The sequence below is a fragment of the Schistocerca nitens genome, chromosome 1 (genome assembly GCF_023898315.1).
Source record: "Schistocerca nitens isolate TAMUIC-IGC-003100 chromosome 1, iqSchNite1.1, whole genome shotgun sequence".
NCBI classification, from domain to species: Eukaryota; Metazoa; Arthropoda; class Insecta; order Orthoptera; family Acrididae; genus Schistocerca; species Schistocerca nitens.
The window spans coordinates 936,714,407-936,731,431 of NC_064614.1; the positions used below are offsets into that span (position 1 = coordinate 936,714,407).

General features: G+C 40.1%; 1 protein-coding gene across 2 annotated transcripts in view; it reads left to right on the forward strand.

Annotated features, from left to right (window-relative positions):
- LOC126193984 (CD2-associated protein) overlaps positions 1 to 17,025 on the forward strand; it is an 83,369-nt gene that overhangs the window by 60,298 nt on the left and 6,046 nt on the right. For both annotated transcript variants that reach the window (XM_049932730.1, XM_049932732.1), the window contains 2 exons: positions 2,770 to 3,074; positions 7,523 to 7,832. In XM_049932730.1, coding sequence (XP_049788687.1) covers positions 2,770 to 3,074; positions 7,523 to 7,832 — 615 coding nt within the window. The remainder of the gene's footprint in view (positions 1 to 2,769; positions 3,075 to 7,522; positions 7,833 to 17,025) is intronic.

A 17,025-nucleotide genomic window follows, 5' to 3' on the forward strand; every position in this document is an offset into this window, starting at 1 on the left:
TGGTGGACGGTCCATCTTGTCTGCAATCTGGCTGGGAATTTCATTCTGTAACTGCCCGGCATTTGGTAAAGTTTGAACAATTCTATGACTCAAGAGTCTAATACTATATCTTGACATCCTGTGACAAATCTTAGGGATAAAGCTTTTGACAGTGCAGCTATATCTATGCTAGGGAAAGGTTTAAATTTTGCACTGATGACAGTTTTTGTTAGCAGTTGATTTAATTAGTTTTGTTGAACAGGCTCTTTTTAAACTACTTCATAAAGCTGTAAAGAGGGCTACGAGAGAGTCATGCCGTGCGGACTGGTGCACGTTCACCCAAGCCTAATATACCAGTAGCAAAAAGGGATGCTTTATGTTTACATCGAGATGATCTGGATATTGTTTTAAGTGAGGGCAAGAGCAATGCTACCATTGTTTTGTTGTTCATAACAAACAGGATTATTTTCAAAAGGTGCAGTGCTCACTGTCTGATTCAGCATATCGCAGCATTGCTGCTGACACCCCACAAGAAGTGGAAGGGGCGGGGAGGGGGGGGGGAGGAGAGAGAGAGAGAGAGAGAGAGAGAGAGAGAGAGAGAGAGAGACTAACTAACAGCCTCATTAAGACAAGTTCCTTCTCACAGAAGACTATCAGGAGTCTTAATTCTCATTGTGCTGTTCGCCCTAGGTTATATTGTCTTCCAAAGATTGACCAGGAAGGGGTTTCTCTTAGGCCAATTGTGAGTAACATTGGTACTTCATCATTTCACGTAGCGAAACATGTCGCTACTCTGGTCTGAATGACTGATATTCTAGTAAGTTTTTATGTGGCGAAAGATGATAATCCGAGGTGTTGACAAAGTCTATCACCTTTTTGCCTTACACAGGTAGTATTTCCACCATGATGTGAATTCCCCCCACCCTTTGCCCTCCCTTTAGGTTCAGTAAAGGATGATTCTCGTTCGCTTAAGGCAGGTGTCCATCGTATTCCTCACAGTTGCAGCATGTCATACATTGGTCAGACTATCAGGCTTACAGAGGACTGGTGTACTGAGCATAAATGTCGCATAGATTCAACACAGCTGAGCATATGTGCTATTGCAAATTGCTGTCTTGGCACTAGTCATCCTAAGAAATATTACATCATAGATATTCTGGTATGCACTTCCAGCTATTAGGATAGAGTTGTTCAGGAGTCAGTTCAAGCTAAATTAGCAAGTACCTTATAAATAGAGATGGAGGTTTTTGCTTAACTTAAGCATTTAATCCTGCTCTATCACTTGCTGAAAAATAGTGACAAAGTTAATGCAACCGTACCCTTCTATTACTAATTTTTACCCTCAGTAACTTACGCCATTGATCATCTTCGATTGGGTGGTGGAGCTAGTGTTTACTGTGCGTGCGTGTCAAAATATCTGTGGTTATCAATTACATCACCTGGCTTCATTCCCGTAAGTTATTAGAACGAGGGAGACTGTTCCTCTTGTTTGAAGTGCTGTTAACATTGGTCAGCTTGACTTGCTGAAAAGTTCTGTGTCCTATCTCTTCTACTATTTTTAACAGTATTTTAGTTGCTGTACCTTTCAAAGTAGTCTTCTCTTCTGGGTGTGTGTCATTTTATGCATTTACTCCCATGTTGGAGTGAAATATTTGAAGGGAGGAAGGAATAGTAGTTAGGGTTAAATGTCTTTCTTATGACAAGGTCACTAGAGATATAACTGAAAATAGGACAAGGATAGAGAAAAAATCATGTAGTGTCTTTTCAAAGGAACCATTGTAATGTTCATCTTTAATCAAATTATTTAAACCTGAGTAACACTGGATAGGGGTGTGAATTCCATTCACATGTCCGTTGAAAACCACCATTGTGGAATGGTGCACCAAGTTCCACAGTGGTCAAAATTTGACGCAAGATTCCCCCTACATGATTATCACATCTTTGGTTCCTTAAAAGAGGCCTCGACCGAGGATGTGCAACAGGCAGTTAAGACCTTTTCACACAGCAGGGCACAATATTTTACCAAATATCTTTCTTCAACCTGGTGTCGGTGAATTGCTTCATTGCTGACAGTGATTTTGCCTGATTGCCTAGACTGTACAGCTTTGAATGGAAACTTCATAGTCTGGCATATATTGGAAATGGGGAGGGGGGGGGGGCAGCACAGAGATTTAAGCCTATTAAGGATTTCGTATTTGATTAATTTAGGAACCCCTGTAAGAACTGTTGTAAACCCTTATGTTACCAACATATATCCTGCTCATTGATTAATCACATTTTCATACTGCTGTTCAGGATGTTAGAAAGAGACGTAAATTACAGACCCACATTTGAATTTTGTGTGTGTTCTGTGGATGATTGAATACATCATTTGAAAGAGAAAGGCTGAAACTAAAATAAGTTTTTGAGTAAACTACAGTTCATCCCCATGTGGAACTAGAAAGAGCCTGGTAAGAAACTATAAATCCAGGTGATATGGGGAAATATTAGTGTGCTATATGCTGCTTCAGTATATTAAGACACATTAATTGCATAATGTTGCAGTTAGTCTAGATGGTTTACACATCAAACAAATTGATTATTCACTTACAAAAGGCTGAGAACTACATGCCGTTCCCTTCAGAAAAATTTGGTAAACTTACATGTTTCACTAAATCATTGAAGACTTCTTACTTTATTAAGTTCACAATTTTTAGTTTGGGAATAATTCAGAAGATTGAAATTGCAATTTTAATTTGAGAAGTATATGTCCTTATGTTGCATTGTGCTATATAAAAACTTCTTCCACAGAAGGCAAGATCAGTCCTGTCCCACCAATTCCTGGAAAGAAGCCACAACTCCCGCCACCCATCAAGAAGCCTCAAAGGTTGGGCTCCTTATTTCAGTCCTCACTAAGACAGGAGTCTATTGAACAAAGAACTGTAGACAGAGTTGATGGAGGAAGCTCAAGCAAACCATCTCGTTCAGCGCACACTGTCAAAGATGGTGTTCCAGAATTTGACAGCATTGAGCGTAGTGCAATGCTGGTTCATCCAACTGCTTCAAGAGCAAAGGCTCCTCGCCGCAGACTACCCACATCGTTTGGTAAACAGTCGGTAAGTAGTCTATGCTGTATAAGTTGGTGGATGACTGGTTTCATTCCTCCAAATTTTAATACTCTTGCAGGTCCTGGAAATAAGGGAATATCAAACACATCAGGGGAATTTGAAAAAACACTGGAAAAATCTCGTTTTTTTTCTCGGTAAATGAAATGGTTTGTTTACTGAGGTGTCATGCATTGCTGCTAGCTGGGTGCAGCTGAGTACGTGTGCCATTTCCCTACTCCCTCATAATTACTGCTTCTCCCCTCCCTACCACACCCCTTAGCTTGCAGCCAGTGTTGTCACCACATCTTTTCGCTAGCCTAGCAGCTGCCGAGAAGAGGCACGAGTAGTAGTTTGTGTGGATCTGATTCTCGGACACTGTAGATGCAACAGCCTTAGACAGTGGCCATGTGTGCATGAGTTGTGTCTGAGTGACTGTGTCAATGTGTGTTTGTGTGCTCTTGTTTTATGACAAAAAGTATGGCTGAAAATTTAGTTGAGAGGATTATCGTCTTTTCTACATGCCTGTCTGTGACTCGGCAATCATCTTTACGGTGAGTTGCTACCTGTCCTCATTATTTTTGATTCTCAGAGTATTTGAACAAGTTATCTGTTGCATGGATTGATTACAACAGTCTCATTTCATCGACATGCTGTCTGTGGCTCATGAATAGCTGGCCACACGAGTCGATTTCCACAATGGGCCAAAACCGTAGGCCATTTCTGCAATTATCTGTAATGGACTGGGCCTACCAATCTGAAGCCATTCGGTTTTCACTAATGTGCAGGCCCTGCCCGTTGGATCTAATCTCACCAATCTGCCCACAGGCTGGGTCTGTTTGTGTGTGATGTAATGTAGTGTATTTTCATGTTTTTTCCATGGATCCAGGACTGCAGTGCTCCTCAGCAGGCCAGAGGCCATTGGTGATGGATTTCAGGAATTGCGACTGTCTCACTGCAAGTATGTTGTGCAGTGTGGCATTTTATAGGCATTTTGTTTGTTCTAGCACATTTTGGCTCATCATAAGTATTTATATATTAGAAAGTATGGATGATGATAAGAAGAAAATTGTTTCTAAAACTACACAATACCTGTAAAATAATAGACATAACACAATAGGTAATAACCGAAAATAACGAACATAAGTAGAACCAACATTTTATCGGCCTTCGCCTACCGTGGTGGTTTACACAATTCTACCCTGCCTTATACACTTACTTCTGGAGACCTGCTTTTTTCTAAGGTTATTTCTGAAATCAGTGAAGGCATTTTAAACATGTGTTGTGACTCCAAGGAAATGCGTATTTTTGTCATAAAATGTTTTGTTTCATTGAAATAAAATAACATCAGTGATCGTAATGAAACACACATACTTTATGGCTTGCTCTCTCCATCTAGAAACAGTTAATTACAAAAGATGTTGATGTTAGTACTTGGGATTTTTGCCCATATCAGGAAATGCCATCTGCTTGCAAGCTTTTTATGTATTTCCTCATCTGCACTACTATTTCTAGTACCATAGCTGCAAAGACAGATTGCCAACTTATGTCTTAACTTACCCTTGAGATCTCAAAATTTGTCAGGAAAAAATTCTAAAACTTGTTTGGAAATTGGGGAAATATCAGGGAATTTCACTTGGGGAAGCTTGTAGCAAGCCTGATCTGACTACATATATATAAAAAAAACTTGTTTCAGATTTCCCTGTACTCTGCCAAAAAATTGCCTACAGATTCAGATGCAGTATCTGTTATGATGACGACGAACGAATCGTTGCCAATGTGAATGACAGGTGACCAATGCTAAATAGAAACACAAATCTCTTCTTGGCATGTACAGCAGGTTTGTCAGTGAAGTCTGTAAGGAGCTGGCTGCATGGTCTGGGTCTGCAACGACAAAAATAAATAGAAGTCGTTGGTAGAAAAATAATATATTGTACTTAACTGATGGTACAGGAGTCTTCATAGTTAGGAATATAATTACAAAAAGAGCTGTAGAGGCATCGCGTAGGCCATACTTTAACTAAGCACCTTGTTACAGGTTGCTTCCTATCAGCTGAAGGCTATACTACTTTCCCACTTGACGTGCCGAGCAAGAGTGGCCGAGCGCACGCTAGAGACTTCTTGCAAACCGTGGAGCGGCGCTAGAGATGCTAGTCTCGATTCGCGGGTCCAGTGATACTAGTATGGACTGTGGTCTATAACTGCAACCCCTAACAAGTGTGATATCGAACGTTGATACCACAGAATCTACTATAGAATTTCAGGGTTAGTGTGGGATGGTAAGATGTAACAAAATTTTCAGTGACAGGTATTTCACAAATTTTGAAGTACTTACTAAAAATAATTGAGTAATAGACTGCACAAAGTAAATTAGCCCATATTTGCATGAGCTGCATGTCAGGGAAGGAGACACAGCAGTGGGTGGGGTGGTGGTGGTGGTGGTGGGTGGTGGGTGGGGGTGGGGTGCCATTGCAAGCAGTTGGAGAAGTGCAGTTTAACAGCTGAAGCCTTGTACAAATAATTTTGCAGGATTTCCGAGCTGCTACTAGCGAGTCTGCAGATGATTGTATGAACACATTCTGTTAGTACAACAAATAATTTGACAAAAGTAGTTCAAAATCATCCGTGTCCAATGACATTAATGAAGGGTGGGAAAAACAATCATCACGTAAGCAACTGAAGTGGCTGACCCAAAGGGATAACCTAACCCAGCACTCAGGACGATAATGTGTTTTAATACGTACTATTCTACATCACAAACTGATTTCTGAGTAAAAGGCTACCGACTAATACCGTATTTACTCGAATGTAAGCCGCACCCGAATCTAAGCCGCACCTGAAAAATAAGACTCGAAATAAAGGAAAAAAAAAATTTCCCGAATCTAACCTGAAATTTGAGACTCGAAATTCAAGGGGGGAGAAAAGTTTTAGGCCGCACCTCCAAATCGAAACAAAGTTGGTCCATTGTAATATGAGACACAATTTAGGTCGAATGAAAGACGATACAGCTACAGTAGTTTGGTTAGAGTCGTAAGCTTAGCAGTTAAGCTTTACCAGGTAGCCATTGCTATGCGTCAGGCGCTCCGTCCGTATTTATACGGGTACCCTTCCTTTTTCACGTGCTTCGTCTGGTTTGAATCGATTGCTTATTTTGCTTTGATCTGATAAGTGCCGTTTTCTTTGTTATAGGTGTTTGTCACTCTAAGCTGAAAATGCATTACTGTACTGTGTCATGCATTGTTTGTCGCATTTTGATAGTGCGTGTTTACGGCCTGTCGCCGCTCGCGGCATGACTTGCTTTTGTGCGCGCTACCGCCGCTTAAAAAAAAGAGGAATCGTCTCATTAGCGAAACAATGGCAAGAGACTGCTATTTGTTGTTACTTACACTGCTGCTTTCTTTGATAATGATCAACAAGAACCAAATAATAGACTGCGTATGATAGAACATGTTCTGAACGAGAGTTTAGCGAAAATTTTTCTCCGTTTGCAAATCTTTGCGGCCGCTTCTTTAGTACATCAAATTCTGCACAGAAATTAGTCATCTTACATTTAAAATCTAGTCAGTTGCCGTGCTTCATTTCTGACTGTTTCAATATTAGGCATAAGAATAATACAAATATAAACATAACACGATACAATTATTCTTCCGCGTTTGCTGTTGTCTCACTCTAGTTTCGTAGTTTATTAGGCAGACAGGATTTAAATGAGATAGCAGCAAACACGAAAGAATACATGGCAAAATGTTTATATTCGTATTATTCTTATGGTGAAGAGAATAGTGCATGTGATTCACATTTCATCAGGTTCCTATTAGCAACCATCTCTTCTCACAGGTAGGAAAAAACTCGGAACGTAGAGTTGGCCATATTGACAAACATCCCTAACAGTCTTGCCAGTCGGATTTTCGTAGTACATTGAAATTCTGCTACATTCAAAGATGAACAATACGGAATTTGTATTTACTTCGTTGGATAATGTATGAAAATGCAGTGGTCGAAACTCGGGGCGGAGAAAAAAAAAGCTAGTCTTCTACCTTTTTTTTTAATTTATTTACTGATGCAGAGGTTTTGGCGCCAGTATTTATCTTTGTGCCCACAAAGCATGCTTGTGTAGAGCTACATATATTCGACGGCAGAAGTTAGTTGTTGCGGCACCTACCAACATTTTTCAGAACTTCCGCTTGCTTTGCACTCGATTCTAAGCCGCAGGCGGTTTTTTGGATTACAAAAACCAGAAAAAAAGTGTGGCTTAGATTCGAGTAAATACGGTAAAACTTTTCCAGTTTCCTGTGTAAAACTAGTTCCTATGTATAAGGGTTTTGTGTGTGTGTGTGTGTGTGTGTGTGTGTGTGTGTGTGTGTGTGTGTGTGTGTGTGTGTGTGTGTGTAGGGGAGAGAGAAAGGAGGGAAGAAGGGTAATGCTACTGGCAAGTTTCTTCATAAATGTCCGTCACATTTCAGGAACAAGCTCCTGTTGGAATGATGAATGGAAATGCTGACATTGGACACAATGAAATTGAGAACAGCCATGAAGACAGTGATGACAAAGAGGAGAGTGGGTCAAAGAGCTGGGCAAGTGAGAAGAACAAAGTACCTTGGTTAGAAGAACTTATGCAGAATCAAGCAAGAAAAAATGTCCCAGGGCCCAGAAATTTCCTTAGTCCCAGGAGCCCTACCCCAAGCCAGACAAGTCCCAAGGCACTCTCTCACAGTCCTGATCAGATGGAGAAGAAAGTAACGCCACCATCTACAAAAGCTAAGGCTGAACAAGGTAATCATCTGAAGATAGGAATAAGATTCTTTATTAAAACCAAGTGCACATACCCAATGAAACCGTTCTAGGTACTCAGAAACATCAAAATTGGTATCAGATCTGGAACTGTTTCAGTCTGTGTGTTCCTTACTTCGTAGCAAATAGGATACAACTGTAGTAGTTAAATGACAGTTATGTAAGTAGCATATTTTATAAACTAGCGTCTGATAAAGGACAAAGGCTAGGTTGTTAGATGTACAGCCTCAGTAATACTTAAGTACCATTCTTGAGTACTTGAATTGTACTAAATTTCTTGGAATGATTTTTATCTCACAAGCTCTAAAAACAGGAGTCTTTCACTCTCCAAACATTAAATGTCCATTGTATAATATTGTATGATACTGTTGTATTTGAGATTGCATGTGGCAGTGTTGCAGATCTATCTAAATGCATTTATAGAAATTTTAATTTTTCACTCTTAAGTTTGATTTATTAATTACTTAGAATCAGTTGCATCATACTCAATTTTTTACATTATTTGCCTGCATGTTAATTTTCCACATTAAGAAAATACACTGTATGGTAAAGATAAACTTTACTTTTTGGCAAGGCCAGGCTGCCAGGAAGCTGGACAAATGAAGGTTTGAAGCCAAAATGTTTGTGGTAATTCTTACGGAACACAATGATGTCCACGTACGATACAATCACGTTTCCAAGTTGTTGATGTCTGAGGTAAACCTGTACAAATTGGCAACCACATTTTTCACCCAACTTACTAACTCCCAATTTACTCCTACTGATGCACAGGACCAGTAGTTCCACTTTAGTGTGCTGCATGTTTGCCACCTAATAAGAAACGGCCCACTATCGGTATTTATTTGCTTTTCTCGGGCCATGCACTATCCCCACACCACCAATAATTGTTTCATTTAAAGGGAGAAGTGTGTACTTTCTGCTCATACACACTATGGCTGCTATACTATTGATGATTGTATATCCACCTTTTCTTCTTTCTCCTCCTCCTCCTCCTCCTTCTTCTTCTTCTTCCTCCTCTTCTGCTTCATCATTTAGTGAGCTGCTTCCAAAGTCTTTCTTTCTACTGGGTCATCCAGAACAAAATCTTAAAACTACCTAAAATGGTGTAACTAAGAACTCAAAAAAAATGTTTATTTTGCCTGTCACACATTTACAGATTTAAAAATTCCCTGCAATTGTTTCTTAAAGTTCTCTTCCCTCACAGTTCATGAATAGGACTGAGTGATACAATGTTGAAATGAAACGAAACGGTGTAGGTCATATTCAAGAGGGTAATCTTGAATTAAATGCTCCATGCTCTCTATTAATCACTTGAGAAAAGTGCACAGTGATTCCTTCAATAATGTTCTGAGCAAGGTAAGACAATGGTTAACACAGCGGGCTCTCATGCAGAATAGTCACATTTAAAATTCCTGTGCAGCCATCCAGATTTAGGTTTTTGTTGTTTCATAAAATAATTTGAAGCAGGTGGTACTTGAAGGAGGACATTACCAGTTTTCATCTCCAATCTGAGCTTGTTCCCTGTTTCTGATGACCTTACTGCTGATCGAACATTAACAGTAATCTTCCTTCCTTCTCCAGTACAGCATACACAAGACCTATACCTGAAGTATGTTCCATCCCCTTTGACCAATTGTGAATGGGTGGATGGGGAACAATGCACAAACAAAAGAATAGATAAAAGAAAAGAGATGTTGTGAAGCACAATAAACTTTAAGTAGCAGGATCTCTTTAGAAAGCTTAGCTCAGAATCTGGATATTGTTTTCAGATCCTGGTCACTAAAACTTAATTTCATATTGTGTGAAAATGCAACCACCATATATTTTTCAGTCTATGCAGCCTAGTAAGAAGATTGTTTGATTGTTCTTACATAGAGATTCTTTTGTAGACACACCCAGCCATTACTAATTAGAAATCTGTAATTATTTCATCACTTGTGTCTGTGGTGCAATTCAAAATTACTGTTGAATAGTGCCACTTCAGAGCTGTGTGAAATATGGCAAACAAGGCTAATTTGTTCACACAGCGTTGCAATATTCTGGGATTTGTGCAAGTTTATTGAAACTGAAATTTAAATGGCTTCAGAATCAGATTGTCAATGGTTCCATTCTGCAAATCATTTTATACATCATGGGCAGAGGGTGCTCTTCACACCTCACATCAGGACTACTTCCAACTCACTGTATTCCTCTGTGCATGCTGTTAGTAGCTTAATTTTATTACCACAACTGCTGTGGAATAACCACATTGGGGCTGAGGAATACTTGCAAGTTCAAAAAATCACTTCTCAGGATTCTCTAATTAGATTTTTGTAACATATTATATACAGCAGCAAGAGAAATTGGCAGTCACATTTATTAAATTTTATTGTGTTAAAAGTTTTTCTGCTTCAGCTATAAATGTAGGTGCACTGTTGATTGGGAAACACACAGATGAAATTTTCGACCACCTCATTGGAAAATTTTTCTTTGTCTGTACATTGCCACCTTTCCTTCATTATGTAAGAGTTTGCCTTAATTGTAGTTGTAAAAGTGTCATTTTGTCTGTGGAGAGGAGTGACACTTATTTTGCAAGACTTTTAGACAAAATCGCATACCATGATAGGACTCATAACAGTTTGACCATACACTGATGAGCCAAAACATTACGACCGTCTGCTTAATAGCTTGCTTGTCCATCTTTGGAACAAGATACATCACTCATTCTGCATATTGGGGATCTGATAGTTTGTTGGTAGGTTTGAGGGGGTCTGTGGCATTAGATGTCTATACACAAGTCATGTAATTCGCATAAATAACATGCCGCTGATATGCGTATGCGGTGATGGTGCTTGATAGCAACCCAAATGGATTCAAAAGGATTTACATCAGGTAAATTTGGTCACTATAATGCTCCTTAAACCACTGTCGCCCGGTTCTTGCTCTGAAACATTACATTGCCATTGGGGAAGACATCAAGCATGAAGGGATGCAAGTGGGCCACAGCTGTAAGTGTATCTTAGATTACTACCAGAGGTCCCTTGCAAGTGCAGGAGAACTTCTTCCACAGCATAATACTGCTCCCACCAGCCTGTGTCAATGATATACTGCACTTTTCAAGTTGCCATTAACCTCAGTCACAGCATTCCTAGTGTATCAAAAATGTGATTTACTCAAAGAGCCGACGTTTTTCCATTGATCGACAGTCAAATCCCGATGGTCCTGTGCTCACTGCAATTGTAATTGACTGTATCATTGGGTCAACATGTGAGCAAGTGGGGGTTGTCTGCTGTGTAGCTCCATGTTCAACAATATACAACGCACAATGTGGTCCCAAACACTTGTGCTTGCACCACCATTGTGATCTTTCAGCAGTGATGCCACAGGTTCTGTGAAATCTTGTACAGCAAACCATTTAGCACCTAGTGGTAGTTTCACTGTCCTTTTACCTCCTTCTGTATATACTCATGACAGTAGCATGTGAACATTTGACCAACTTTGCCATTTTCAAGATTCTTGTACAGATTCTGTGGATTAATAATCTATTCATTATCGAAGTCGCTTATCTCAATGGATTTCCCCTTCCGAAGCCCATACCTTCACTAGTGTCATCCCTCGTCAATGTCTGCTCTGCTTACATCATATGCCCGCAAAGCCACCAGGTGGCATCCAGCCTCATGGTGGGCAGTGGTGGTCATGTTTTGGGTTACCACTGTACGTTGGTTAACCTTTGTATGTTGTAGGCAGCATTTTACAATCAATGTGTTCATGACATGCATAGTAATTTGTATACTGCCTGATGTGCTAATAATTAAGATCGCCAATAAATACAGTCAAACATCTACAAAAAGATAACACAGTTCACTTGTAAAATGTACCATTAATAATTAAGAAAAACTTAACTTTAAAATGCTGTAGATTATTCCACGGTGCTTAGTTGTACACAGGGTGGCCCAAAAGTCCTTTAACATTTGAAAATGCACTTATTCATGGAATAATGTAGGTAGAAAGGTAAAAATTGACAAAGCTGGAAATGACATGCAGTTTTATTCAAACAAAAAAGAGTAAAAAACTGGCCAACGGTGGTGCTAGACAGCAACATGTCAGTGATTACGCATGGGAATTGGGTATAAAATGAGCTGTTTGGAGAGAGGGAGTCAGATCCAGCCTAGCCTGGTTGATACACATGCTGGAAGGTAACCCTTTCATGTAGGGTGGTACTCCGCCACCCCATTGCTACACATGCGAAAGATATCTTGTGCACATCGTTTGGCAAGGATCGCACGATGAGCTGCCACATCTTGGCCTTCCTGGTCCACAGACTCCAGTCCATGTGATAATTGGTTGTGTGGTTATGTGAAGTCGTAAGTCTACTGCAACCGTCTGCTCTCATTAGGGACGCCAGAAAGCAACATCCATTGGCAGTTTCCTACCATATCTACTGGTAAGCTGTATAGTACTGTTTAAATCATCATCCCTTGACTACAGGTATTGTTGATGGATGATGGCTGACATGTTCAGCAATTGTTATAAAGATATTCATCTTTCCTAAAAATGAGTTTTTCACCATTTATTACTTTTGTATCAGATTAAGTGCCATCTGTTGGTCATTTTGTTCACTTTTTTTGGTTTCAGTGGAACACACCACCATGTTATTTCAAGCAGGTGCCAGTTTTTACCTCTGTACCTACATTATTCTGTGAAGCAATGAATTTTCAAATGTTAACGGACTTGAGGGTCAGCTTGTACCATTACAGTAATATTCTTGATAGAAACAAACAGTCTTGAGTGCTGATTCTCAGAAACAAAATCAAAGCATTTTTCCCTCGAGTGCAAAGTGGGAAGTTTGGATATCCGAGTTGTCAAAGTGTGAATGAAATGTTCGGCTTCACCGTTCAATTTTGGATAGAACGGTTCCATTCAGATGTTTTGAATTCTGGCAAAATTGTTGATATTATGACAAAAAAATTGTGGACCGTTGTCCAAAATAGTTGTTGGTGGCAAACCTTCAAAGCGAAAAACTGGATGGAGTGCTTTCATAGCACTGACACTAGTAACCAAGTGCACTGGATATACAAAAGGATATTTGCTGTATACAGTGATAATGAGCTGTAGTGTGTTCCAGAAAGGACTAGGAAAATCAATATGAATAAGGTGACAGTTTCTTATTGATAATTGGAAAAAGTATTGATTAATGTTGGAATTTCTGTGCTATATAATCAGGTACATCTTTCGCCAGATAAAAAACAGCAGCCAATGGCTTTGATCAGTCACGAGAAAAAATTTTCTACCCCACAGAAATTGATAAAATTTTGTGACACTGTAAATTAGGACTAGAGCTTCTTTTTCAAGCTGACCCTAGCTGACTTCAGACTTCGTTCAACATCTGAGACATGACTTCTACAGGGCATTCTGTGTTGCTAACCTTATGAAAAGAAACTGTTTCTATTCCATGTGATGTTGCATCAGTTCCAAGCACTACTGGTTTTCGTAGATCAAAATGCATGAGGCATAGGTGACTAAACAATACTACTTTCAGTTTCCGACAGACTGTTCTCGTTCTCCAGTCCATGTAAAAGGAACACTATAATGCTGGAGATGATACAAAGAAGCAGCTATTTGTGGTGCACATAAATTTGGAGGAGAATGTAATCTCTGTATGGCTTATGAATGTTCAGTCAAGTGATGGGCTCCATGGGAGTAAATGGCATGTCACAAACATTGGCTTTCAGTATTGAAAAATGAATATTGCTGTAAATTACAGTTGAGTACTGCATCAGTTAAAACTCAAAAAAGATACTCTCTATTTGTGGGATGCTGTGCCATTGTTGATGTTCTGGTGTTTGTCAGGATACAGTATTGTCACCCAAATAATTTGAATGGGGTAGAACTTTCATTGTCACTTGTTCAAGAAAGCTTCAAAACAATGGAGGAGCAAAGGCACTTCAAAGGGAAGATGCTGGTATTGATACAAGCTGATGTGTTCATCACCATAAACTTCCCCATTTCCTCATCCGTGGAAGTTGAAGGTAAGCATTGTATGAATCAGTTTTTGAAAAGAATCGCCCACCTGCTAGGCGATCCATAAGCTCACCACTAAGTGGAAGCTGGAAGCAATCGATCACTGTTTGAATAGTAACTGTAGCTTTAAAGTTGGCACAAAATTTAATCTCCCTATTTGCTTTTCTTGTGGTCACAAGGGAAGTGGCCCACTGACTGGCAGAAACGGATTTCAAACCTCTAATTTGTTCTGATCTGTTGGGTTCAGATGCAACTCCACTGAGAACAGTGTGAGATAGTGGATGAGTGCGATAGTACTTAGGTTTTTGCGTTGTCCATGAGAATAATGTTTACATGAAAATTCTTATGTCCCAGTGTGGTGTTGGACAAATACCCATATTATTCACACATCTGATGAATACTGGCATGGGAAAGTTGCAGATCAATGGGAAGCACATTGTCCTGAATATCTAAATCAGACGTATCTATGCTAAAAATATTGGGATAGAACATGACTAAATTATGGTGAATGGAACTGATGTAGTCATATTCCTTTATCTTGGTCACAAAGTGCGCGTTCCAAGAACAGAGATACTTCTGCCATTGTAGGCCGCATTGTGCAAGCAAGATTTTTATGGCTGGAGGTGTCCCAATTGCTTATGAGTATTTTGATTAACAAGTGTGACTGAAGCACAAGTATCTTAATTGAAATGATACAAGCCAATAGCAAATCTGCAGAAAGATGAACAGTTTGCCGTTTGTCCTGTTAATGTGACTATCTGTTCTGACTTTCGAAACACTGTCTCTTTCTGAAATGTGATTGACAAAGCGTTCAGCTGTACTCGTATTAGAGGAGTACTGGTTAAAGTAAGGCAAGTTTTATGCTGTGTGATTTCAGTCACTTTAATCCACAGTTCCTGTGTGGATTTCTAGGAGAAGTGGTTACAGATTCAGTATGAGAGATCATACATGTTTCCATTTCCTCGAGTTGAGATTTCAGGGGGACAGAATTTACTTTTTGCTTCATTTGCATGCAGACTTGCTGTTTGTGTCTTGATTTATGGCAGAGTTGGCATTCTGCTTGGTGAAGAAAAAGTGGTCATGCATTACATAACATTTCACATTAGACTTCATAAGGTTTGTTTGTTTTGAACCAACCGAGGAAGTGGCTGAGCACCTTGAGCTATGTTTTTGCTGTTGCTTGTGTTGGTGATTGACCCGAGCCATGCAAAACTTGGGTTGTTGCAAGTATGTTGCAAGTATGTTGTTAGTATTACAACAAAATCCATGTGAAAGCAAAGTTCAGTGATGTCTTTCAATTTTTGGGCTGAGACTACTTCAAGCATGTCTTTGAGACCAGGACTGTCATGCTTTAGAATCTTGGCCCACATTTTATGAGCAGCAAAGTTTTGAATACCGGCATCACGAAGCATTTGACCTTGAAATGAGGCTCCACATCAGCAATTAAAGTTACGGTTCTGAGTCATGACCTCCAGTTCATTGATCATTCCTTTTTAGAGTGATGATTATTATGAAGCCACACACGAAAAAATTTGAAATGAGGAGCAGCTACAAGAGTCTTGAGTTTCTAAGAGCAGGATCAGTTTGCTAACAGTGTCTCCACACAGTAGGTTTTGGGACTCCAACTGAGAGAACAACTTCCCACACTACTTAAAAATATATACTCCTACCAACAGCAAGAAAAGTGTGTCATGTTAACCTGATACACAATGTGATCAAAAGTATCGGGACACTTGGCTGAAAATCTTTTAAAAGTTCATGGCACCCTCCATCAGTAATGCGGGAATTCAGTATGGTGTTGGCCCACCCTTAGCCTTGATGACACTTTCCACTCTCGCAGGCATACATTCAATCAGGTGCTGGCAGGTTTCTTGGAGATTGGTAGCCCATTCTCCACAAAAAGCTCCACTGGGGAGTGGTATCAATGTCGGTCGGTGATTTCTGGCATGAAGTCATCGTTCCAAAACATCTCAAAGGTGTTCTATAGGATTCAGTTCTGGACTTGCTGTAGGCCAGTCCATTACATGTATGATATTGCCATGTAACCACTCCACCACAGGCCGTGCATTGTGAACAGGTGCTTGATCATGTTGAAAGATGCAATCACCATCCCCGAATTGCCCTTCAACAGTGGGAAGCAAGAAGGTGCTTAAAACATCTATGTAGGCCTGTGCTGTGATAATGACATGCAAAACAACAAGGGGTGCAAGCCCTCTCCATGAAAAACACCACCACACCATAACACCACCGCCTCTGAATTTTACTGTTGCTACTACATACACTGGAAGATAATGTTCACCGGGCATTCGCCATACCCGTGCCCTATCATTGGATCGCCACATTGTGTACAGTGATTCGTCACTCCACACAATGTTTTCCCCATTGTTCAATCGTCCAATATTTACGCTCCTTACACCAAGAGAGACGTCGTGTGTCAATTACTGGTGTGATGTGTGGATTATGACTAGCCACTCGACCATGAAATCCAAGTTTTTTCACCTCCCACCTATCTGTCGTAGTACTTGCAGTGGATCCTGATGCAGTTTGGAATTCCTGTGTGATGGTCTGGATAGATATCTGCCTATTACACATTGTGTGACCCTCTTCAACTATCCACGGTCTCTTAAGTCAACAGTCGAGGTCAGCATGTACGCTTTTGTGCTGTGTGTCCCTTCAAGTTTCTATTTCACTATCACGTTGGAAACAGTAGACCTAGGGATGCTTAGAAGTATGGAAATCTCACGTACAGACATATGACACAAGTGACACTACGTTCGAAGTCCTTGCGTTCCTCAGATCACCCCTTCTGCTTTCACGATGTCTAACGACTACTGAGGTTGCTGATATGGAGTACTTAGCAGTATGTGGCAGCATGATGTACCTAATATGAAAACCTTATGTTTTTGGGGGTGTCCGGATACTTTCGATCACATAGTGTATGTTGTATGGGCCCGTACAGTGAAATGTTGTTGGAGCTGCATGTGGTACTTCATCCATTGAAACTATTACCACAGACTAATACATTATTGTGTTGGGACTCCAGGGTTGAGTTTAAACTGTTCACCATCAGACACCTTTTCATATCTATGCACAACCAGAGCATGGCATGAGACTTATATTTTATAGTCACACAGGAGGGGACAGTACTGCTGCTGTTAGCCTTATAAGTTTGCCA